The sequence below is a fragment of the Lepisosteus platostomus genome, chromosome 25 (genome assembly GCF_059453375.1).
Source record: "Lepisosteus platostomus isolate fLepPlt1 chromosome 25, fLepPlt1.hap1, whole genome shotgun sequence".
In the NCBI taxonomy this organism is placed as follows: Eukaryota; Metazoa; Chordata; class Actinopteri; order Semionotiformes; family Lepisosteidae; genus Lepisosteus; species Lepisosteus platostomus.
Window position 1 is genome coordinate 2945865 of NC_142635.1, and position 23617 is coordinate 2969481.

The following is a 23617-nucleotide window of genomic DNA, read 5'->3' on the forward strand; positions in this document are numbered from 1 at the left end:
CAAGTGACTAAAACTTTGCTCAGGAGTGTTTTATTATGTTAAAACAGTACATCAGTGTAGTGAATTATCAGAATGAAGGAGTGAAGGAACAGTCAGCTGATATCGGTGTCCATTCCTGAGGCTGGTACAGATTCTCCAGAGGCCGTCCCTGAGAAAATACCCACAGCAGTGTAGGAGCAGCTCAGACAGAGGGATCAAAGAGCACAACACAGTTTACTACAACAGAGATCATCTTTCAACACAACAACTGACAACACTATTCCACATCACGATAGCAGTTATAAGAATGGACAGAGAGAGACAATACAAACAACACACAGCAAACTGAAGAGATCCAGCAGACACTGGTGTGAGATCTGTACAGGTATATACTGTATATAAAGCAACATATTTAACAGATATTCAAAACATTGTCTCTGTCTATAAATATTCAATAACATTTATGGAAAAATAAACATTTAGATGATGATGTTCAGTGAATTATTTTAAATAAGGATTAAACCACAATCTGTAATATCTCAATATCTGTTCTAGATCTTGCAAAAATAAATATTTATTAATTAACAACATAATTTTCAGATAACACATATAAACATAATCTGTGTCTTCTACTGTATATCTCTCATGGACACAATATAGAGCTACAGAAGAGAGACTGGAGCTAAACAAGCTGGTTACTGATTTAACTGGACCAAACACCTTTTCCCAGCTTTTCACCTGCTGTTGATATGAAAACACCTGGATCATCTGCAGATACACTGACCCCTCCAGGACCAGGACTGGACAGCCCTGCTGCAGACACACACTGACCCCTCCAGGACCAGGACTGGACAGCCCTGCTGCAGACACACACACTGACCCCTCCAGGACCAGGACTGGACAGCCCTGCTGCAGACACACTGACCCCTCCAGGACCAGGACTGGACAGCCCTGCTGCAGACACACACACTGACCCCTCCAGGACCAGGACTGGACAGCCCTGCTGCAGACACACACTGACCCCTCCAGGACTGGACACCTCTTACTTACTTTATTGTCCCAGAGGAGAAAGTGTTTTGCAGACAGTTTACAGCTACAGCACAATACACAGCACATTTAACACAACATGAACCCATTCTTAAAATCTACAATGAGAACAAAATAAAGAAAGTAAAATCTCCCCTCAGTTCTCACAGCTTCTGTTAAAGACGAGCTCTTGTCCTGCCTACCTCCTTCCTCAGGGCTGTGGAGTGGACAGTGGACTGTCCAGCTGGTCCTCATGATCCTCACAGCTCAGGGACTCAGCCTTTGGAAAGGTCTGAGCTTCAGTCTTGTTTCTCCAGTAACAGTTAGAAGACGCGCTCTGACACACGAGGGTCTCGCCATCATCGTCTTCTTCATCATCATCTTCATCTGCACGAAGGTTCACGATCACTGAGGCTCAACGTGTCTGAAGCAGAAATAAAGTTTCCACAGCAACTCGTGTAACGTAGCGCCGTGATTTCATGTGCTCAGACGAACACAATACGATACAAACCGCAACAGTTTACAGCTAAAGCACAAAAAAGCCGCCTCGGATTTTTCACAAAGAAAAGCGACACCGATTAAATGTTACTTCTGGCTAAATAATAAATCCTTACTGTTTCTTAAACGCAGAGCAACAACAACACATTTAAAATTCCCGCCCCTCTCCTGAATCTCGGAGTTTATTGGGCAAATGGTCCGAGTCTCGTCTATAATTGGGAAAATTTACTGTCAATCAGCAATAAATCCTGCTGACCAATCGCGACTTCTCTGGGATCAATCCAGTGATCCGATTGGCTGTGGATCTTCTCATTCATTAAGAAGAGATTACAGACCCTTGTCACATGATCAGGGTGTTCAATACACACCAGACCCTCACTACCGCACTGTACACCTGTACACTGTAGAGATATACAGTTATCGGAATCGACACCCCCTGCTGTAGCCCGATCAATAGGTTTAATTATATTACTCTCACCTGAAGAAGGCTCCACGGCCGGAACGGTTTTCTTTCTTCTCTTTTTAGCATAGAATAAACCTATTACTTGTTAATTTTACTACTGACGATTATTTCTAATTCTATTTTTTCATTTCTCATTTTCTTTTTTTTAATGTTAAAATCCAAAAACATCTCCGACATCTACATATTTACAGGTAAATTGTATTTTTGTAGGACAAAACCCAATAATAGTAATAATTAATAATTGCTTACACGTACATATAGCTTTTCTGGACACTCCACTCAAAGCGCTGTACAGGTAATGGGGATCCCCTCCACCACCCCCAGTGTGCAGCCCCACCTGGATGATGCGACGGCAGCCATAGTGCACCAGAACGCTCCCCAAACACCAGCTCTCAGTGGGGAGGAGAGCAGAGTAATGAAGTCAATTCATAGATGATGACAGTTTTGATTCCTAAACACATCAATAACATTTTAATAATAGTCTTAACCAGACCACATTTGTGCATAAAGTCATGACATAATACCATTAATATTTTTTTTAAAAATTTAACAAGTCTTAAACATGACCTATATAGAGAGTAGCCTCGAAATATAATCTAGGATAAATATGTTAATGTTAAAGGGTTAAGCGAACAACGTAATACCCTCTAAATCGGTTCAACATGTCGACATTTCAAGTTGCAGTAACACTGTGAAAAGCGATGATCTTCCTGAACACGTCTTTTCATCAAGCTAACAGGCTCAGTGCAGTGTGGTGACTGAAATCATGTTCTCATCACGAATGTTTTACTCTAGTGTCAGTCTGTCACTTTCTGTGTTCGTCTCTTTGTCTTCTGATCAGTTTTATTTCTTCCTCCATCACCTGCTGGTTCTGACACGCTGGCTCTGTGGCTGGAAATGAACTTGTTTTCCGTAGCAGTTTGCCTGCAGATCTTTCAGCCACTATGCTGTTAACCAGTATAAGATTTGTACGTGTCAGAAGTCCTGAGTAGCTCCAATTAATTCAGGGCCACAGCTGTAGTGAAGGAGTGTCAGTGTGATATCTGGATGTGCAGAGCTAAACCAGCTTACCCTCTAAAGCAGCCAGATTCCCCTCAATTTGGAAGTCCTCTGTGATAATAATAAACAGCAGGAGGCAGCAGGGAAGGTGATTAAATAAACCTCATCAAGTCATTATTTTACATCTATAAGAAAATGCACGACATCTCTATTAACCTATTAAAGTGTTCCGATGATGTGGCCCAAGTAGGAGTGTTTACTGGGGATAATGGAGAATTACTTAAATGGTGAGTGAACTGGAAAACTAGTGTCAGTCAAGCATGTTTCATGTTAATGTTGCTAAAACCAAAGAACTGGCTTCCTGTGGTAGCTTTACATTACATAACTCAACCTGGAGTTCATTCAGTGTTTCAAATACCTAGGAACAGTAATAAATAAACATTTAAACTTTGCAAGGAATACTAACAGCATTTGTAGCTAGTCAGCACATTTGTGATCAGGACAGTGGTGTGAACTTCACCTGGGCCTGTTTCTGTGTTCTTCTACCCTGGTCAGATACTCAGGTACAGTAGCTGTCTCTTTAGGTTTCTGTAACAGTTTGTGGCTGTGTTTGTGTGTCTCGGTGGGGCAGGTAGTGATGTTTGTGATTTGGATGTCTTTTGATTCGTGTTGCTTGAACTGTTGGTGTCAGAGAACCTCACGGTGTCTCCAGAGGAGGTGATGGACCAGCTGTCCAGAACTTCGGGAGAGGGGAGATAACCATCCTCCTGTACAGCATTTCGAGCCTCCAGCAGAGAAAAGAGACCTCCCATAGCTTCTAAAATCTTCTTCCAGGTGCATCGCAAGAATAGGCTCAAAGACACCTTCCTCTCTTTCCTTTAATTTTGACTTTGACTGGCTTCCTATGTACAACAGTTTTAACCCAACAAGTCTGTACCGAAGCTACGTTTAAGATGTGGAAACCATTTATCACCCAGTAAAAGTACACCTGTATCTTCTCCCAGCGGAAATGTCTACCAGTTCTTGCGCTGTTTCTATGATTCATCTCAGCCATGAACTGCAGGAGCTTCTCAGTGCAACACAGCTCGTTGCTCTGACCTGTAGGGCACCTGCTATATGTACCAACCGAAACTGGAGTCAAATTTATACTGAAATGACATGGATCCCTTCCACAAACTACTGAAGCGCTTTTTGGCTGTTCTCTGCATCTTTGCTTTCTTGTTGGTGACTGGGGACGTGTGGCTTTTACAGATGTGTGTTTTCCAAAGAATCATTCCTTCATGTTGGAGGTTATTGCATTAATTGATGCCTGATCTGTTGATGTAGGTGTAACTTTTAATGGAAAAAAATAAAATGCTTGCTGTTGTCTCTGCACTGGCTGTGCTGTTAACATTGGTATGATTCTTGTTACTGATCAAGCCTCTTCTTAATTTTCTTTTTAACAGTAGAACATACCTGTTACAACAGGAGCTACAGTCCCAGTGCAGTAGAACAGTCTGTTACAATAAGAGCTACAGTCCCAGTACAGTTGAAGAGTCCTGTTACAATAGGAGCTACAGTCCCAGTGCAGTAGAACAGTGCTGTTACAATAGGAGCTCCAGTCCCAGTACAGTAGAACAGTGCTGTTACAATAGGAGCTCCAGTCCCAGTACAGTAGAACAGTCCTGTTACAATAGGAGCTACAGTCCCAGTACAGTAGAACAGTCCTGTTACAATAGGAGCTCCAGTCCCAGTACAGTAGAACAATCTTGTTACAATAGGAGCTCCAGTCCCAGTACAGTAGAAAAGTCTGTTACAATAAGAGCTACAGTCCCAGTGCAGTAGAACAGTCTGTTACAATAGGAGCTACAGTCCCAGTGCAGTAGAACAGTCTGTTACAATAAGAGCTACAGTCCCAGTGCAGTAGAACAGTCTGTTACAATAGGAGCTACAGTCCCAGTGCAGTAGAACAGTCTGTTACAATAAGAGCTACAGTCCCAGTGCAGTAGAACAGTCTGTTACAATAGGAGCTACAGTCCCAGTGCAGTAGAACAGTCTGTTACAATAAGAGCTACAGTCCCAGTCCAGTAGAACAGTCTGTTACAATAGGAGCTACAGTCCCAGTACAGTAGAACAGTCTGTTACAATAGGAGCTACAGTCCCAGTACAGTAGAACAGTCTGTTACAATAAGAGCTACAGTCCCAGTGCAGTAGAACAGATCTGTTACAATAAGAGCTACAGTCCCAGTGCAGTAGAACAGTCTGTTACAATAGGAGCTACAGTCCCAGTACAGTAGAACAGCCTGTTATAATGTCTGCATCCACACTGCACAACACACTTCACATTTCAGAAAGACTATGCACTAGCAAAGAAACCCTTCAGCATTGAAGTCTTTTTTATTTAGAAATGTCTATAATTTATTTTAACAAATCAAAACCAAAATCTGACATAGTTAGATCCCTGAGCAATTTCATTGGACTGTTATTGAATCCCTTGGTTAATGCACTGATTTGATCACAGACCGTACAGCAGTAGCAATCACACTAAATTCTTCCCCTGATCACATCAATCTCTGAAAAGAAATCTCAAAAGTATTTCATGTGGAGCCTAGGGCGATTACAAAGAAGGCTTGTTACGCTACACAGTGAGAAAAGAAAAGCCTGACTGCATCTGTCATGTGACGACAGTGTGAGCTGACCAGCTGGCTCCAGAAAGTGGACTGGCCATCCTGCGAGACATCCCAAGTGACCACAAGCCCTGTTGGCCTCCAGTCACCTATACCCCACAAACTCTGTAGATGCAAGATCACAGTTAGCAGTGCCCACATTGGATCCAGTGATATCTGGAGCGCAGGAGTGTCAATCTGCACTCCAGGCAAAAAAAAATAATAATCTCATAGTTGAAGGAAAACACAGCATAACTGATAAGAAAGGTTTCAGCTGCGTTTCCGCATCACTGAAAGGCAATGCTGACAAGACGCCGAGAAGGACATCAAAACAGATCTTATCCTGTCCTTGCAGAATCCAAATCCATTTCTTATCTCTCGGAAAAAAAGAGATGCTTTCTCTCCTCGGATCAGTCCTGAAAATGACGCCTTCCCTCTCGGATCTCACTCAGACAGAGACGCCTTCTACCCAGTTTAATTCAAGTCACCAGCCCTGCACTAAATACTAAGAACTGAATTAGAGTCCCATTATTAAATCACACACGCTGATTTGTAGGTGTAGCTCCCGAACGGTAGCTCTTTATAGCTCTTTTGATTAGTAAACCCTGAGTTAAGATGCCAAGTACATTCCCAATTCTGAAATAAGTACAGTAAGGATAGCTCTTCAATCTAAGTGATGGAAAGAATCAACTGCCATCAGCAGACCTGTTAACGTTCCTGCCCTGTGCAACCACCTCTCTCTCGTTGTCCGCTGTCCTTCTGTCAGTTTCTCCTGGAGCTCAGAGAGGGACCCTTCTAGTGACCTGCTCGCACTAGACCTCGCAGATCTGAACCACTCTGAGAGCACTGAGCAACAGGTCTGAGACACCGAGAACACAATCTCACACATAGGCAAAGAAGCAAATAAAATTCAAATAAAACGTCCTGAGACGACGAGGGAGAGAACTGATCACAGATCACAGACCACAGGAGAGACAGCGAGACAGAAGAAATATCAATCATATCTTCCTCGATTCGGAACCACGTTCCCCACGTCCCAGGGAATGCAGAAGGTGGCTTTCAGACGTTCAATTCCACTTCTACTGCATCCAAATTTGTGAGCCCGTGCTCAGACCCCAGGGCACTCCGACGGATCATCTCCCAGGCTCCCAGAGACTTCCTGTTGAGCATGGTCCTGCCCTTCTGCCTCGATCGGAAGACGACTCTGCCGGCAGAAAGGTCGTTCTCTCTCCCCTGCTCCTTTTCCCCGAGGCCCTCCCCCTTCTCCAGAAAGGCGTTGGCGTAGTGCCAGATCTTCTTCATGGCCTGGCTGCGGTGGTCCTCCACCCTTGGGGAGAGAGAAACAGGCTGGGGTCAACACAGCGACACAGGAAGCCACACGGCACCTCAGCGCTACACAGGCATGGGGAGCGGCAATGGCTGAGGAGAGAAACCCCCATCTAGGAGAAGAAGGCAGGGGTCCCCAAGAGGCTCAAAAAGTGAGCTCACCAGAGGTGCAGGCCTGGATTTAACCTGGCCTGTGCCGGGGATCTCTCCAGCCCCAGTCCAGGGCTCTAATTAGACAAGATCCCTTCCTTTTCCTGTGCAATAGTGCCTCCTGGTCCCTGCTGGAAATCCTGAGAGCTTTGTGGTGACATCTAGGAGAATATTAATACTGGTACCTGAGATACCTCCCATCTCCAAGCCCGTACCCCTGTAATAATAGTAACACTAGTACCTGAGGTACTGTCTGTCTCCCAGTCCATATTCCTGTCCGCAGATGCCCATCTGGGGCCACATGCAGCGAGGCAGCCGGCGCTCCAACATGATGGTCGTGGCCACAACCTGAGAGAGAGCGGGGAGGGCAGTGGAGAGTAAGAGCACTAAGTCCACACTGCTGACTGGCTGGACATGACCGAGAGGGGAAAGACACAGCAGAGAGAGGGAGACCGGCACAGACAGGGATACAGGCTGGAAGAGATGCTCAAAGAGAGAGACAGATAGAGGACAGGGAGAGCCCATCACAGCTTGTCTGTGTCTTAGGTCACAGAGCTGGTCTTTTATCTGGAACATCCTGACAAGAGTAGAGAGACAGACAGGAACCTGATCCCTCTGTGGTGAGCCTGTGAGATGGGTCAGCGTGACAGAGACATACCTGAGCTCTCCACAGCTCGTCCCTCTCCTGAGCCACCCTCCAGTGAGTGTCACTCATCATGGCGATCAGCAGGTTGAGCAGCAGCAGGCAGGACACCACGGAGAACATAATGTGCAGGATGTGGACAATGGGGGGGGTGGGGACGGTCTGGTCCACAGGCAAGTCAATCATCCCCATCGACAGCTCAAACTGGGAGAACAGGGACACTGGGAAAGACTTGTAGGAGGGGATGCCCTGAGTGTAGTCAAAGGTCATGTATGTCATCCACAGAGCTGCAGGGAGAGAGTGACAGAGAGAGAGTTAACACGCTCATTAAAAGTGGAGTTTCGCTGCTCTGGGGCAAGGAAAAACTGAGCAATGTCATGCAAGAGTTTCGACAGGGTGAAATTAGGACAAGAGTGGATTATAAATTGTCATGTGTCCCACCAACGTTTCACAAGAGGCAAGGAAACATCATCAGTGATTCCCAGTTGGGTGGGTACAGAAGACAAGATAGCAGACAGCTCTAAACTGATCTGAACGAGAAGAGTGATGCTAAAGTATTGCAATGGTGGACGGTGCTTAACATGATGAAAAACAGAGGGCTAAAACTCAATGAGGAGGAACATCTGCAAGAGGGGACCTGTGCACCAACCGTGAAGGAGAGGAATAATACACCACAAGTCCCATGGTGCAGTTATGAGCACGATTCATACACTGTGCAAGGCAACTACAGATAATGCAGCCTGTAGGTTGAAACAGAAAACGGGTGCATGATGCAAAGGGTTTATTACTGACGTGGAGACAAAAGTTGTAAGTTCCCACTTTCTTCCCACTATATTTTAAAACATAGGAAAATAACTTTCCTTTATTTTTAATTAACCAGAAATATAAAAGCAAAACGGAAAATGCGAAATGCAGAACTTGCAAAGCAATCAAAATAAGAATTTGTTGGCTTATAATTCATGAGAATCTTACCTGTGCTAAATCCGACTAACACCAAAACACTCAACCAGATGAATTTCGTCAAATCCCCAAATATAATCTGCAGGACAAAAGATCGAGCAATTAAAACCTGCTAGCTCACAGTAAAGTCAGTTCAGTCCAGCAAGTCCTCAGTGTCTCAGACTGCTCTGTCAGTGTCAGTGCGAGTCTGATTATAATCCCAGTGAAGAACTAGTCCAGCTCCCAGTCCAGTCAGTCCAGTCCAGCCTGGAGAGTCTCAGACTGCTCTGTCAGTGTCAGTGGAGTCTGATTATAATCCCAGTGAAGAACTCGTCCAGCTCCCAGTCCAGCCTGGAGAGTCTCAGACTGCTCTGTCAGTGTCAGTGGAGTCTGATTATAATCCCAGTGAAGAACTAGTCCAGCTCCCAGTCCAGTCAGTCCAGTCCAGCCTGGAGAGTCTCAGACTGCTCTGTCAGTGTCAGTGGAGTCTGGTTACAATCCCAGTTAATAACTAATCGAGGTCACAATCAAGAGAGCCCAGTCTAGTCCAGCCTGTAGTATTTCAAACTGCTCTCTCAGCATCAATAGGCATCAGATCATAACCTGACTGGATAACAAAGGTACTCTAAAATACACAAAATGAGAAGAGAGAATGTAAACAGAAAATGATTAAAAGAGGGAATAATATTCACATAACAAGAAGAAGTGAGGGAGAGAAATAATAATAAGCGGGTGACAGCTGAAAGAGAATTTAATCGATAATCTAATTTCCCAATAACAGGTGGACACTACACTGCACTGGAAAAGACAGGACAAGGAGGAGAAGAAAGAGTGGGCGAGTGGAGTCACCTTCTGAATCATGATCACATACGGTCCCAGCATCTCAAACCCACGTGCAAAGTACATGACGTTACACCAACCAAGAACTAGAGATAACGCCATAACCACCGCTTCCCCTTCAGAACTGGACAGCCTCAAAATCAGTAACACCAGCACAAGACAGGCATAGGTAATGCTGGGGAGAGACGAAGAAAAAAAAAAAGGACAGACACTATTGTGTCTCCATAGAGAAAATGTAGATCCTAATACAGAGACGCATTTGATAGAATGGTAGTCTCATAGAGGCAGTCCTTAATATGGACTTTAGAGACAATGAGGAGATTCATACATTCTCTAATTCATACCCTAGAGTCCCCTAACACACATCAGAATATAAACTCTACTGACATACCTAACACACAGAGATTAATACAGACCTTAATATAGACCCTAGAGACACTCCTAACACACAGGGAATAATAAAGATCCTATTGTAGACCCTAGAGACACACCTTATATATAGAGATTGATACAGACCCTAATATAGACCCTAGAGTCACTCCTAACATAGAAAGATGAATACAGACTCGAATATAGACTTTAGAGACACACCTCACACACAGAGATTAATACAGACCCTAATATAGACCCTAGAGTCACTCTTAACACAGAAAGATTAATGCGTCCAGGTAGTTCAGGACTCCTGTCTAATTAATTACCAAGGTAACCAGCGCTGAAAGACAGGAGATGAAGGTGTGGCTGGCTGCTTTGTAGATACTAACTCGGCCCGCCACTCATACAAGGCAATGAGCACGACAATTCGCTCATACTCACAGAATTACATGAAAAGGACCCCCAAGAACGGTCTGTCCAAAATATCTCTTCGCACCGACACGCAAAATGTCCGGGATCTGAAATCAAAGATTTTTTTCCATCTGAAACAGTGGCGGAGCAACCACAGGAGCAGGAGGAGTACGACTGCAGAGAATAATTCCATCAGTGGAACAACGTCAGAGTGTAGGGGAAAGGGTCTTAAGAATTCTGTCGCCAGAAGAGCTCCTGGAATTATGTTATGACGCAACATAACATACATAGAAATTCAATGATATCTGTAAACAATGAAATTACATATTTCCTTTTAACTGTCCTACCCTGCATCCTAGCCTCCATGCTGAGAAACAGAATTTGGGAGAAGTTTATTCCAGATAACTCTTAGGGGTGTATTCTTTAGGAGGAACAATACCATTAAAAAAAAGAACACTGTTGCTTGATACCTTACAATGAATGAACGGGTTTTACTAGAAAGAAAACCAGATCGGAGGAGGACAAGAGTCGCGGATTTGGACCCGGGTTTAGATCGTTGCCACAGAAGACTCAGATGGGACTCAAGTCATGTAGACAATGGAATTCGTGACTCCATCTCAGCCAGGATTCCCCGTATTTTTGATGGTTTTAACGAAAAAAATGCTTGCACTTCAGAGTGCTACCAAGCACTTAAAACAAACGGAAAGAAGAGAATCAGTGACGTCTGCCATACCCAAAGGGTTGTGGGAGTATGGAACAAGCTGCTTAGTTATGCTGTTGAACAACTGGATGAGATCCTCTGATCACTTAGTTACAAATGACCAGATGGGTTCAATGGACCAACAGCCTCTTTTCATTTGTAACCATTCTGCGGCTGAATTCAATGCTAAAATGTTTGTCTTGCATCTCAGTCCTCCTCATTGGTCCGACAAGTTAAAGCTCGCCCAATCAATTCATCAGATACTGACAGCTCTGGACAAATGACCAGGATTCCCCAAGCACTGGCTCATGGCTGACCAAGCGCTAGTGGTGTCAGATTGGGCTTCAGTTGGTCATAGTCTCACAACAGGACCCCCTCCCAGTGGCTGACCAGGGCTCTTGTGAGCTAGCAACGTCACCTACAAAAGGGAGGTGGAGGGGACGAGAGCACATTGCATCTCGGAGGGTGCATGTGTGACCCTTGAAGCCTTTCATTAGCAGCAGAGCGCATGAGTTTGGCGATCAACCGAGACGATTTAGAATTGCTGATTCGTGATCAGACTGGTGGAACAAGAACAGAAGAAGCTGAGGTTTCTAAACTGAAAAATGGCCCACAATGCGCACATTCCTGTAGGACTGCGATGTCATCATGTGTCTGGCTGTGTGATGGTCTTATCTGTGAGTGAGATAAGGAACAGATTACCAGTTACCTCCAGTAACAGGATAACCAGGGCCCCAACCACACTGATAATCTCTCCCACCAAACGCAGGTGATCTTCATAAGAAATGTAGCTCTCCTGAAAGACAGTCATACGGGCAGAAGGATAGATCGACCATACTAGACAGAGACAGATGAACAGACACTGGAAATGACAGATCTAAATGACATAGATCTAAAGATGGATACAACATATGTTTTACTGTTAAAGGTGTGTTGCAGTAGAGAAATTACCCTAATCACCATGAAACAAGTTCAAATAGCACATAGCAGGCTGGGCTGTGGAGAGATTGCAATATCAGTTAACCTGTCAATAAGGGCTGTTAAGCTGCCTCAAGTCTGTAAATAGAACCTCTTAAGAGGTAGGTAGGTCATCAGATTGGTGATATATATATATATCGGTGGCTGGGTTTAGATAGCAGTCAGAGATGGCTGCTTTACAGTCCCCAAGTTGGTAGACATCTCTGCAGCGAAAAGCCCTTTGCTTTGATGCTTTGCTAGACTGAGACAGAGGAAACTCCATCGCCTGCACACACACACACTCACACACACACACACAGGAGCACAAGCCCTGGCACCGACCTCCAGTGTCTTCTGCACAAAGATGGTGATGTCGGTGTGCTCCAGGCTGTAATTCTCCGGTATTGGCTTTAAGGGGCGAAAGGTGCAGCACAGCGTGAAGGTGCCGATATACAACAGGTACAGGAGCAGCAGGAAGCGGAAGTAATGTTTCCCATAGAGGTTCCACTTCAGGCTGACCAGCTGCCGGACTGGAGAGACGTCCAGGATCCTCCGAGCCTGCCAGAGAGCAAGACAGAGGGGGGAGGTAACCCAGACATTCCTTGGTATCTGTACCCAACTGGCATTGCATCGCCTGGAGAGGAGAGACAGAGGGCGGGAGACCGGCACCGACCTCTCGTTTGGAGCTGCAGACAACGAGCTCCAAGACGGAACAGTCGTCACTCCAGGAGTCGATCTCGGACAGGTCATACAAGTAGGAGGACAGGGGGCCCAGTGACCACTGCAGGCTACGCCTCTTACTGACCATGTGCTGGAACATCTGAGACAGAAGGAAGGGGAGGGAGAGCGTGAGGTCATCCTCACAGGCCCTCCAGATGTGTCATTCACGGACAGTAGTGTCCAGCCGCTTGGTGCAGGAATACAACATTGCTCTGACCACAGGCATTATCCCCATCTTTGTCATTTAAAGAATTATACCTCCAGGACAATTTTTCTTTGGAATTCACTTGAATTCCACACAGGAGATGTACTTTAGCAAAACCGCCTTTGTACTGTCTCTCTATTTCTGCACAGTAACTCTCTCCTCTCTTCCTCTCTCTTTCCTTCCTTCTCCAGCTCCTTCTCCTTGATCCTTCTCGTTTCCAGGTCACTGGCTCTCTGCTGCATGCCCAAGTCAGTTTTCATGTCTCTCCATATCTAACTGGGATGGGAGACCTCTCAGGAAGACCAGACTACTGCCGGACGTGGGGGGATTTTCCTACCCAGAATTTCCCAACCAACATAATTGCATCATTGCAAGAGGGCCATGTGCTGCAGGAGGAGAAGCCACCCTTCAGATGAGTTTGTTCTGAAGACCTGAGTTGCTGACCATTAAAACTCCCATGGCCCTTTTCATAAGAGCAGCGGGATTGTGGCCATTGTGTAAATCTCTGGGCTCAGTCGGGTCTGCCTTCTCTAAGTGTTCAACTCTCTAATGTAACTCAGCTACTTCTGGGACTTGTCACTTCTGCCTCTGATCTGGTGTGTGGTGGGACACTATGGGAGGGAAAGCTACAGTGTGAGACCCAAATGGGCCCACACTTCTATCATAGATGAAGTGGGTCTGCATTCTATACGTGAAACTCCTAGGGATCCTTCTGGCTGAAAAGCACTACACACAGTTAAAGCGAGTTCTTAATATTTGAGTTGATAGTGTTAGAAAGCAATACTCCTGCCATGCCCACTACATAACTTAAGTCAGGGACGTTTTGGTGCATTGTGGGATATGCTATTTTTTCGGTATCAGGTGTGCCAACTAGCCACACACACACTCCTCTCTTCCACACTCACTCACCACCACATTCCCTTCTTTAGCAGCAAGCTTGAAGGGGGTGAGGCCACGGAAGTTGGGGAGAACATCGAGGGGAACTCCCCTGTCCGTCTTGCCATCGGCCGCCATCAGCAGGTCGAAGATCTGACAGGAGATCATTTTGTTGGGCTGGAGGATGAGGATGTGCAGAACAGTGTTGCCTGAGGGCAGCAGAGTGGAGAGAGAAGACAGGAGGGGGAAAGAACAAACAAGGGAGACGAAGAGAAGGCAGAGAGGGAAAGAGCACGAGAATACAATTATTGAGTTTATTTAAGTCAATTATTTCTCAAAACTGTCATGTGGATAAAATGTTTTTTTTTTTTAATCGAGAAAGATACCAAGGTAATCCTGGGCTCGGAGGTTTGCCCCAGCTTCTATCACCATATTGACAATTTCTTCATTTCCCACGCAGGAAGCAAAGCAGAGGATATGCTCACCTGGAAAATAAAACAGATTAATACAAAACCTAGACACACACCTAACACAGAAAGATTAATACAAACCCTGATTTATGCCCTAGAGACACCCCTCACACGCAGAGATTAATTCAGACCCTAATACAGAACATAGAGACACTCCTCACACACACAGATTAATACAGACCCTAATTTAGACCCTAGAGACACTCCTCACACACAGAGATTAATACAGACCCTAATACAGACCCTAGAGACACTCCTCTCACACACAGAGATAAAAACAGACCCTAGTATAGACCCTAGAGACAGTCCTCACACACACAGATTAATACAGACCCTAATTTAGACCCTAGAGACACTCTTTACACACTGAGATTAATACAGACCCTAGAGACACTCCTCACACAGAGATTAATACAGACCCTAATATAGGTTTTAGAGACACACCTAACATGGACTCAAATATAAATTCAATATTTTTCTTTCTAAGGGAAAACAAGGAAAGAGAGACAAGCACAGAGAATAATACAAATATAGACATACACAACCATACCAAAGTAGACTAGTCCTTTTCTCCTCTTCTTGAAGTACGACCCAGTCACCCGTGGTGTGGCCACATCTGCCCCTCGGGCAATCAGCTCGCGCACCAGGTTCACATTCTGGTTCAGCACAGCGATGTGCATGGCTGTCATCCCTGGCAATGGACCACACACACACACAAAGTTTAATGAAACGTACACCCTGACTGACACATCCTCAACAAACATGGGAGTTGGCACAGGGAATGGGGGAGCTGACCTTCATAGACATCAGAGCTCATGGGCTCGTTGATGAGGTCTGGGACTCCTTCTATGAGAGCAACAGATGCCTCCAGGTTGTCGAACATCACAGCCACGTGGAGAGCAGTCTCCCCCAGTGCCCCTGAAAGCGAGAGAGAGGGGGTAAGATGATTTGAGTCCTCGCAATGGAATGGGAGAGAAGATCCCACAGATTCTCACGCGACAGCCCCTGCTTAACTGCTGGAAACATGAGCTCCTCTGCTCTAACAGATCCGTGAGAGCTCAGAGGGTTGAAAACTACAAACTTCTGTCCCTCTGGAGGAGCACTGATGAAGCTCGGATGACCTATCAACTTGCAGACACATGGACTAACCACTGACAGATGAGCTGATTCAGCAACAGAGCCTCACGGCTGACTGACACACGATTCACCAATAGAGACTCGGGCAGGCCATCAGACACACTGATCAGCTGGTGGAATTCGCTACTGGAGATCCAGACTGATGGGATGATTCAGCGACAGACCCAGGAAGACAGCCAGACAGCCTGACAAAGAAAAGCAGGTCTGGATGGAGCCCGGCGGGCTGACCTCTCTCGAAGATGTCTGTCGACGGACACTTGAGCAGCTTGCGGATCGACATGACGTCATTTTCTTTCGCCGCAAAAAAGAGGGGGCTGTCCTTAATCCTGGGGAAAAAGAAACGTTGCCAGAGAGAGAGACATTTCAGTGGTCATGGTCCAGAACAGGAGGTACTTCTTTTGGCAAAGGATAGCGGGAGTCTGCAACAAGAAACTAAGCCGTGTTGTCGAAGCTGATGGCCTGGCTGGATGAGATCCTCCAATCAGGACAGGAGGAACTACAGTACCACAGAGAGGGGTGGGAGAGGGGAACAAGCTGCCCAGCCACACTGTTGAATCCGACACCCTGGCTTCTCTCAAGACACAGCTGGATGAGATCCTGGGATTAATAAACTACCAAACCAAATGGGCCAAGATAGGTGAAAAAGAAGAGCCTTCTGTTCTTGCTCTGCACTAGAATCACGCTCGTTCTTGCTCTGCACTAGAATCCCGCTCCTCCGTGTCCCTGCTATCGGCACCAATGCGATGATGTCAGTTCGCCTACCTCTTGCTCTGCAGTAGGAAGGTCTCATCCAGCACCTGTGTCCAGTCCTTCTTGTGCTGGAGGCGGAACCTCAGCCGGCTCCACCAATGGCCAATCTGCCCCGGAGCCGTCAGGGCAAGAGGCGGGGGCATGGCCGGAGCTGGGCGGTCTGATTGGACGGGCTGCAATGACAAAGGAAGAGTGGGTTCTTGCCCATGCAGAACTGACTGCTGTCCAATCGAGTCCAGCGTGCAGGGAGAAAGAGAGGTAGATTCAGAAGGAGGGAGGGTGGCTGAGCTGGTTGCTAAGCTTAGCAGGTGTGAGCCTGGCCAGTCCCTGGATGGGAGACTCCTGGGGAAAACTAAGGCTGCTGCTGGAAGAGGAGTTAGTGGGACCAGTAAAGGGTGCTCATCCTGCAGTCTATGTGGGTCCTAATGCCCCAGTTTAATGATTGAGACACTAATCTATAAAAAGGCACCGTCCTGCTGATGAGACGTAAAACTGAGGTCCTGACTCTCGGTGATCATTAATTTCTGGCCCAATTTCCCTCTCGCCTTTACCCATCATGACCTCCTAATAATACCCATCTCTGAACTGGCCTCATCACTCTGCTCTCCTCCCCACTGAGAGCTGGTGTGTGGGGAGAGGACTGGAGCCTCAATTAGGTGGGGCTGCACACTGGTGGTGGTGGAGGGGATCCCCATCACCTGTAAAGTGCTTTGACTGGAGTCAGACCAGGAAAGAACCACATAAGTGCAAGGAATTATAATTATTATAGCCCAGAACTTTACGTAAGAATGCCATGGCTGGTTTGCTGCTTTGTTGTAGGACTGTAAACTCTGTACTACCTCCAATAAAACTCTGTACTACCTACAATAAGTGCCTTATCTTTTTATTGTTCTTTAAACAATCCAAAAACAGCAATCAAAAGGCAGAGCAATCAGACTCCATCCCACTCCTACAAGAGGAGAAGACGGGGAAAACATCATCAAATAGCCCACAACTGCGACAGTGACAGAACCAGAAAAAATATCAAACACAGTATAAACACCAGAGCTCAAATCAAGGCTTAGCTAACATGGTGGCAGACTCCTGTGACCTGACTGCTTGTATCTTGGCGTATCAATGATAACGCGGCTGAGAAAAGGCGCAGAAAAACACTGTCCAGAAACAGAAAAGGTGCCTGATGCCGACAGAGAGCATCAGAGGTCAGGCCAGCGCTGAAAACGTCTCAGCCCTGAAAGAGGTCAGAGCTGTCACTTCTTCGGCTGCCGTAGCACTTGCTGCGCATTTCCTTTTCTGCAAAACAGGCCGCTTCAAAGAAGAATCCCTCATCCAACAGAGCGGAGAGTAATAATAATAATAATTGCTTACACTTATATAGCGCTTTTCTGGACACTCCACTCAAAGCTCTTTACAGGTAATGGGGATCCCCTCCAGCACCCCCAGTGTGCAGCCCCACCTGGATGATGTGACGGCAGCCATAGTGCGCCAGAACGCTCACCACACACCAGCTATCAGTGGGGAGGAGAGCAGAGTAATGTAGCCATTCATAGATGGGGATTATTAGGAGGCCATGATTGGTAAAGGCCAATGGGGAAATTTGGGCAGGACATCAGGGTAACACCCCTACTCTTTTCGAGAAACACCCTGGGATTTTTAATGACCACAGAGAGTCAGGACCTCGGTTTTACGTCTCATCCGAAGGACGGCGCCTGTTTACGGTATAGTGTCCCCATCACTATACTGGGGCATTAGGACCCACATGGACCGCAGGGTGAGCGCCCCCTGCTGGCCCCACTAACACCTCTTCCAACAGCAACCTTAGTTTTTCCCAGGAGGTCTCCCATCCAGGTACTGACCAGGCTCACACCTGCTGAGCTTCAGTGGGGCTGCCAGTGGTGAGCTGCAGGGTGATATGGCTGCTGGTTAGTAGTAGAGTTGTCTTATTGCCACATTCGCTATTCGCTATTCTCTAGGGTCATACACAGTACAATCGACCAGACCACACAAGGTCACAACAAACACAATAAATATGTTGTGGAAGAATAAATATGTGATAGTGAGACCCCCCAAAAAACTGGTAGACCATGCAATAAGTGGTGTGCAGTGCAGATGTGAATCTAGGCCCTGCAGTTAGCTGTTGACGATGCGCACTGCGGTCCGGGCTGGATTTTGGTGTTAGTAATCCGTTGAATGACGTCGATTGGCATGATGCGCTTCAAACTATTCTAATGCTAACTGAACGAGACTGACGGGGCGAGTCGCGCGCCCGTCACTTCGGTACTTCCAGTTTCTAGAACAGCCGCTAGAGAGAATGACTGTAGGAATGGGGAAGGGAAATTACAGCTAAGTTCCAGGAAAGGCGTCTTCTTATTCTTTATGCTCAACAACTGTGCTTATTATTAATAATGGATCTTGATTTCATGTTTTACTGCACTGCTTCCAGCAAAATACTTCCAGGGATTTTCTTCTGAAACTGGCCATAGTTGGCACTCACTCCAGATCTAATGCCAAAAACAGCCTGGTCACAGCCAGCCTAAGAGTTGTTTAGAAAACACACTGGGTTACACAGCACAGGGCTCAGTACAGCTCTGACACACTGAGTCACACAGCGCAGGGCTCAGTACAGCTCTGACACACTGAGTCACACAGCGCAGGGCTCAGTACAGCTCTGACACACTGAGTTACACAGCGCAGGGCTCAGTACAGCTCTGACACACTGAGTTACACAGCGCAGAGCTCAGTACAGCTCTGACACACTGAGTTACACAGCGCAGGGCTCAGTACAGCTCTGACACACTGAGTTACACACTGCAGGGCTCATTACAGCTCTGACACACTGAGTTACACAGCCCAGAGCTCAGTCCAGCTCTGACACACTGAGTTACACACTGCAGAGCTCAGTACAGCTCTGACACACTGAGTCACACAGCACAGGGCTCAGTACAGCTCTGACACACTGAGTCACACAGCGCAGGGCTCAGTACAGCTCTGACACACTGAGTTACACAGCACAGAGCTCAGTACAGCTCTGACACACTGAGTTACACAGCGCAGGGCTCAGTACAGCTCTGACACACTGAGTTACACAGCGCAGGGCTCAGTACAGCTCTGACACACTGAGTTACACACTGCAGGGCTCATTACAGCTCTGACACACTGAGTTACACAGCCCAGAGCTCAGTCCAGCTCTGACACACTGAGTTACACACTGCAGAGCTCAGTACAGCTCTGACACACTGAGTCACACAGCACAGAGCTCAGTACAGCTCTGACACACTGAGTTACACAGCCCAGAGCTCAGTCCAGCTCTGACACACTGAGTTACACACTGCAGAGCTCAGTACAGCTCTGACACACTGAGTTACACAGCCCAGAGCTCAGTACAGCTCTGACACACTGAGTTACACAGCCCAGAGCTCAGTACAGCTCTGACACACTGAGTTACACAGCGCAGAGCTCAGTACAGCTCTGACACACTGAGTCACACAGCGCAGGGCTCAGTACAGCTCTGACACACTGAGTTACACAGCGCAGAGCTCAGTACAGCTCTGACACACTGAGTCACACAGCACAGGGCTCAGTCCAGCTCTGACACACTGAGTTACACACTGCAGAGCTCAGTCCAGCTCTGACACACTGAGTTACACAGCGCAGGGCTCAGTACAGCTCTGACACACTGAGTCACACAGCGCAGGGCTCAGTACAGCTCTGACACACTGAGTTACACAGCACAGAGCTCAGTACAGCTCTGACACACTGAGTTACACACTGCAGGGCTCATTACAGCTCTGACACACTGAGTTACACAGCCCAGAGCTCAGTCCAGCTCTGACACACTGAGTTACACATTGCAGAGCTCAGTACAGCTCTGACACACTGAGTTACACAGCACAGGGCTCAGTACAGCTCTGACACACTGAGTTACACAGCGCAGGGCTCAGTACAGCTCTGACACACTGAGTCACACAGCGCAGAGCTCAGTACAGCTCTGACACACTGAGTTACACAGCCCAGAGCTCAGTACAGCTCTGACACACTGAGTCACACAGCCCAGAGCTCAGTACAGCTCTGACACACTGAGTTACACAGCGCAGGGCTCAGTACAGCTCTGACACACTGAGTCACACAGCGCAGAGCTCAGTACAGCTCTGACACACTGAGTTACACAGCCCAGAGCTCAGTACAGCTCTGACACACTGAGTTACACAGCCCAGAGCTCAGTACAGCTCTGACACACTGAGTTACACAGCGCAGAGCTCAGTACAGCTCTGTTACACCGAGTTATACAGCGCATGGCTCAGTATAGCTCTGACACACTGAGTCACATAGTATATCTCGTGGGGTTTATATGGGAAAGGTTAAGAGATGGCTGCCCTACATCTTGTAGCTGCTTTTCCTTGGCAGTTCTCCAAAAACAGTGCCGCGCGGTACAGGTCTTTCCTTCTTGCGCAGCTCAACGAGGTGAATCGGTTCATGACGGCTTTAATGGAACCAATTTAAGAGCTCCACACACCCCCCTCCCTCCCACAGCTGCTGCTGCTGCTGCTGCTGCTGCTTTGAAGCGACCAGGAACACCTGGAGACACACTGCCCGGCCCTGACCGAAGAAATGGGAATGACAGATTGCTGATTAACGCGACTGGAACGCAGGTAATCCTTCTCCTCGCAGTTATCTCGGCCGCGCGTTGGTGCGTTAGGAGATAAACGCCAGAGAAAAACCTGAGGTGTGATCCAAACCTTCCAGATTTGCTACAAGTAAATATTTTGAGATATCGCCGGGGTTTCCCGTGTCTGTGTAAAACAAGTGGGTGTTAAAATTAAAACCGACAAAAAAAAAAAGATTTGGGAAATACGGGTAGGGAACGGAATTAACGCACGTTTAAACTGGATTGATTTTTCTTCCGCAGCGTCAAGGAACGTGTTGTAAAATTGACGCGAACGGAAGAAAGCAAAGATTCCCATCCACCGATACGATACGATACGACACGACAGCTGGTTGGGGACTGGTCTGCTAGAGCAACAAGAGAAGATCCATGCACCGTAAAAACTACACGCATTTCGCATTGCGGGAGGGAGGAAAATACAGCTTCTGAAATCCTTAAATAGATCAAATAAAATCATAATAATCATAATCATAATAATGCCACAACAGATCAGCAGATCAACATCTTACCTGTAGGGCGAGGTGGGGTTGGCTGCCTGGGTCTCTCTGTTATCGTGACCTCAAAGCAATACCGCTCAAGACGTGACGGAGAGAGAGGAGGCGCGCAGTTCAGGTGTCCGGGTGGCTATATAGACGAGGGGTGGGGTGGGAGACCGGAGAATGAGGAAGAGGTCCGGAGAGAAAGGGAGATGCACCGATAACGAGTTCGAAGATACAATGACACGGGCCGATTTTAACGCTTACCTCAGCGATACCTGCAGCGGCGCGACGAAACCACCATCCGTCTCCGCGGCTCATATCCCAAACTCTTTGTGTTTCACCCCCACCTCTCCCGTGATAAGTCGATAAATGTGGGACAGGAGCGGTAAAAACAAAACCTGTTTGCAAAGCGCTGACTCCCGATGATTCTGGGTGGAGAGGAAGGAGGGGGGGCTGTGATTTTCTTTTTGCGTTGCCTGCGCTCCTTCGTCTCCAAAAACCCCGCGTGTCCGAGAGGAGCGAGTGGAATGAGGTTGTGTTGTCCGGAGCTGGGGGGTTGCAGAGTGATGTGGGTGGGAGACGGCGATGGTTCGGAATGTGTCCCTCCACTATCTCACACCTGTTTACGGCGGTCCACCCACACATTGGGGGTCGATTGATAAACGTGTGTGAGATTTCTTTTTAAAGGGAAACAGGTCCTTTATCTGGCACGGTACAGCGGCAGCATCCCATTACCCCGAGCTGTCCAAGTTGTAGCAGAGATAAGGACACCCACCCACCTAGTGGATCAGCGAGCTCCGCGACCTTGGTGTGATTAAGGCTCCTTTAAGCCATTCGGAGTAAATGTCACAAACACAACATAAAACTGGAGAGTTGTCCAGAGAGGACAGGCTCAGTGACCACAGCCTGGATATTGAAACTGGACACAGGCAGACCTGGCTGTTCAGAGAGGACAGGCCCAGTGACCACAGCCTGGCCTCACACACTGGACACAGGCAGGCTCCTTTAAGCCATTCGGAGTAAATGTCACAAACACAACATAAAACTGGAGAGTTGTCCAGAGAGGACAGGCTCAGTGACCACAGCCTGGATATTGAACCTGGACACAGGCAGACCTGGCTGTCCAGAGAGGACAGGCTCAGTGACCACAGCTTGGCCAGAGAAACTGGACACAGGCAGACCTTGCTATCCAGAGAGGACAGGCTCACTGACCACAGCTTGGGCAGAGAAACTGGACACAGGCAGACCTGGCTGTCCAGAGAGGACAGGCTCAGTGACCACAGCCTGGACACAGAAACTGGACACAGGCAGACCTGGCTATCCAGAGAGGACAGGCTCAGTGACCACAGCCTGGACACAGAAACTGGGAAACACAAGCAGACCTGGATAAACCCAATAAAAATTCCACGAATTCCCACACCTGCCAGATTCAGAACACTACTGGGAGAGGAAACTGGACAGAGCTGCAGCCCACTGTGTGATCTCCTGTCCCAGCCTAAGACACAGACTGGGAGCCTCTCAGATAATATTAATTCTTTGTCCAAAATAAGTGGTTCTAAAGGAACAAGTAATAGGTTTATTCCTTGCTGAAAAAAGAAGAAGAAAGAAAACACAACGTTTTGGCCATGGAGCCGCCTTCAGAACAAGGAATAAACCTATTACCTGTTCCTTTGCAGCCTACGCATGCTGACACAGCTCCCCACCTGAACTACCAGGTGGTTCTAGATATTTGTCTGCTTTGACAACACTGTAATGCTTCAGCGCCATCAATAAAGTGCCTGGAATTTGAGATGTGCACACTGGAGAAGCCAGAGAAAACAAGTAGTTGAGGATAAGGCGGCCATTAAGAGTTAATGTGTGCCTGAGCGACTGCTCAGTCACGCAGAGGCCTAGGAATCACAAAGCTGACGCTGGGGGGGTCCTCTCAAACAGCACTGCTTCGAAATCATTTGAAATGACTGACGTGTCAGATCTGGATCGGGAAAAAAAGACGAATGCCCAATCTTCTCCCAAGCCACCCCCAGTCTAAACAGATCAGTTACTTGCTGCTGCTTCTGCTGCTGCTGCTGATGGTGATGAAGGGTGTCTTGGACATGCCTAGATTCTGGGCCGTGGGTGAAATCGTCCCACTCGGGAATGTTCTCCAAGCGAGCCATGGAGCAGGGACACGGACCGCCTGGAATATGGGATCTGTCAGAGGTATCAGGAAGAGGCATTTTCCCAACTAGGCAAAAGAAAACAAAGTACAACAACGGCAATAATTAAGCAAATAGAATAATATAATAATTGCCTAAACCATCACTAGCCACTATCAACACTATTTATTAGAATAAGTAATCAAATGCATCTATATGGCAATTTTCAGCCTAAAG

At 47.1% G+C, this 23617-nt stretch overlaps 1 protein-coding gene and 1 long non-coding RNA gene across 3 annotated transcripts; both read right to left on the minus strand.

Moving 5' to 3' along the window:
• Positions 1-14: 14 nt before the first annotated feature.
• Positions 15-1921, minus strand: LOC148640617 (uncharacterized). Its single transcript, XR_015930279.1, has 2 exons — positions 1209-1921; positions 15-1028 (listed from the first exon to the last, which is right to left on the minus strand). It is a non-coding gene; the product is annotated as an uncharacterized LOC148640617 (long non-coding RNA).
• Positions 1922-5322: 3401 nt separating this feature from the next.
• On the minus strand, positions 5323-21390 carry trpv6 (transient receptor potential cation channel, subfamily V, member 6). Of its 2 annotated transcripts, XM_088619287.1 has the most exons (16): positions 21276-21390; positions 16119-16279; positions 15585-15682; positions 15015-15137; positions 14770-14910; positions 14136-14234; positions 13783-13958; positions 12622-12768; positions 12291-12506; positions 11701-11787; positions 10322-10398; positions 9518-9683; positions 8702-8768; positions 7745-8016; positions 7328-7434; positions 5323-6937 (listed from the first exon to the last, which is right to left on the minus strand). In XM_088619287.1, the coding sequence occupies exons 2-16, from the start codon at positions 16247-16249 to the stop codon at positions 6670-6672; spliced, it is 2175 nt and encodes a 724-aa protein (XP_088475413.1). In that variant the 5' UTR covers positions 16250-16279; positions 21276-21390; the 3' UTR covers positions 5323-6669. The 2 variants fall into 2 exon arrangements, with proteins under 2 accessions (XP_088475413.1, XP_088475414.1); XM_088619288.1 differs by lacking the exon at positions 14136-14234.
• Positions 21391-23617: the final 2227 nt, after the last annotated feature.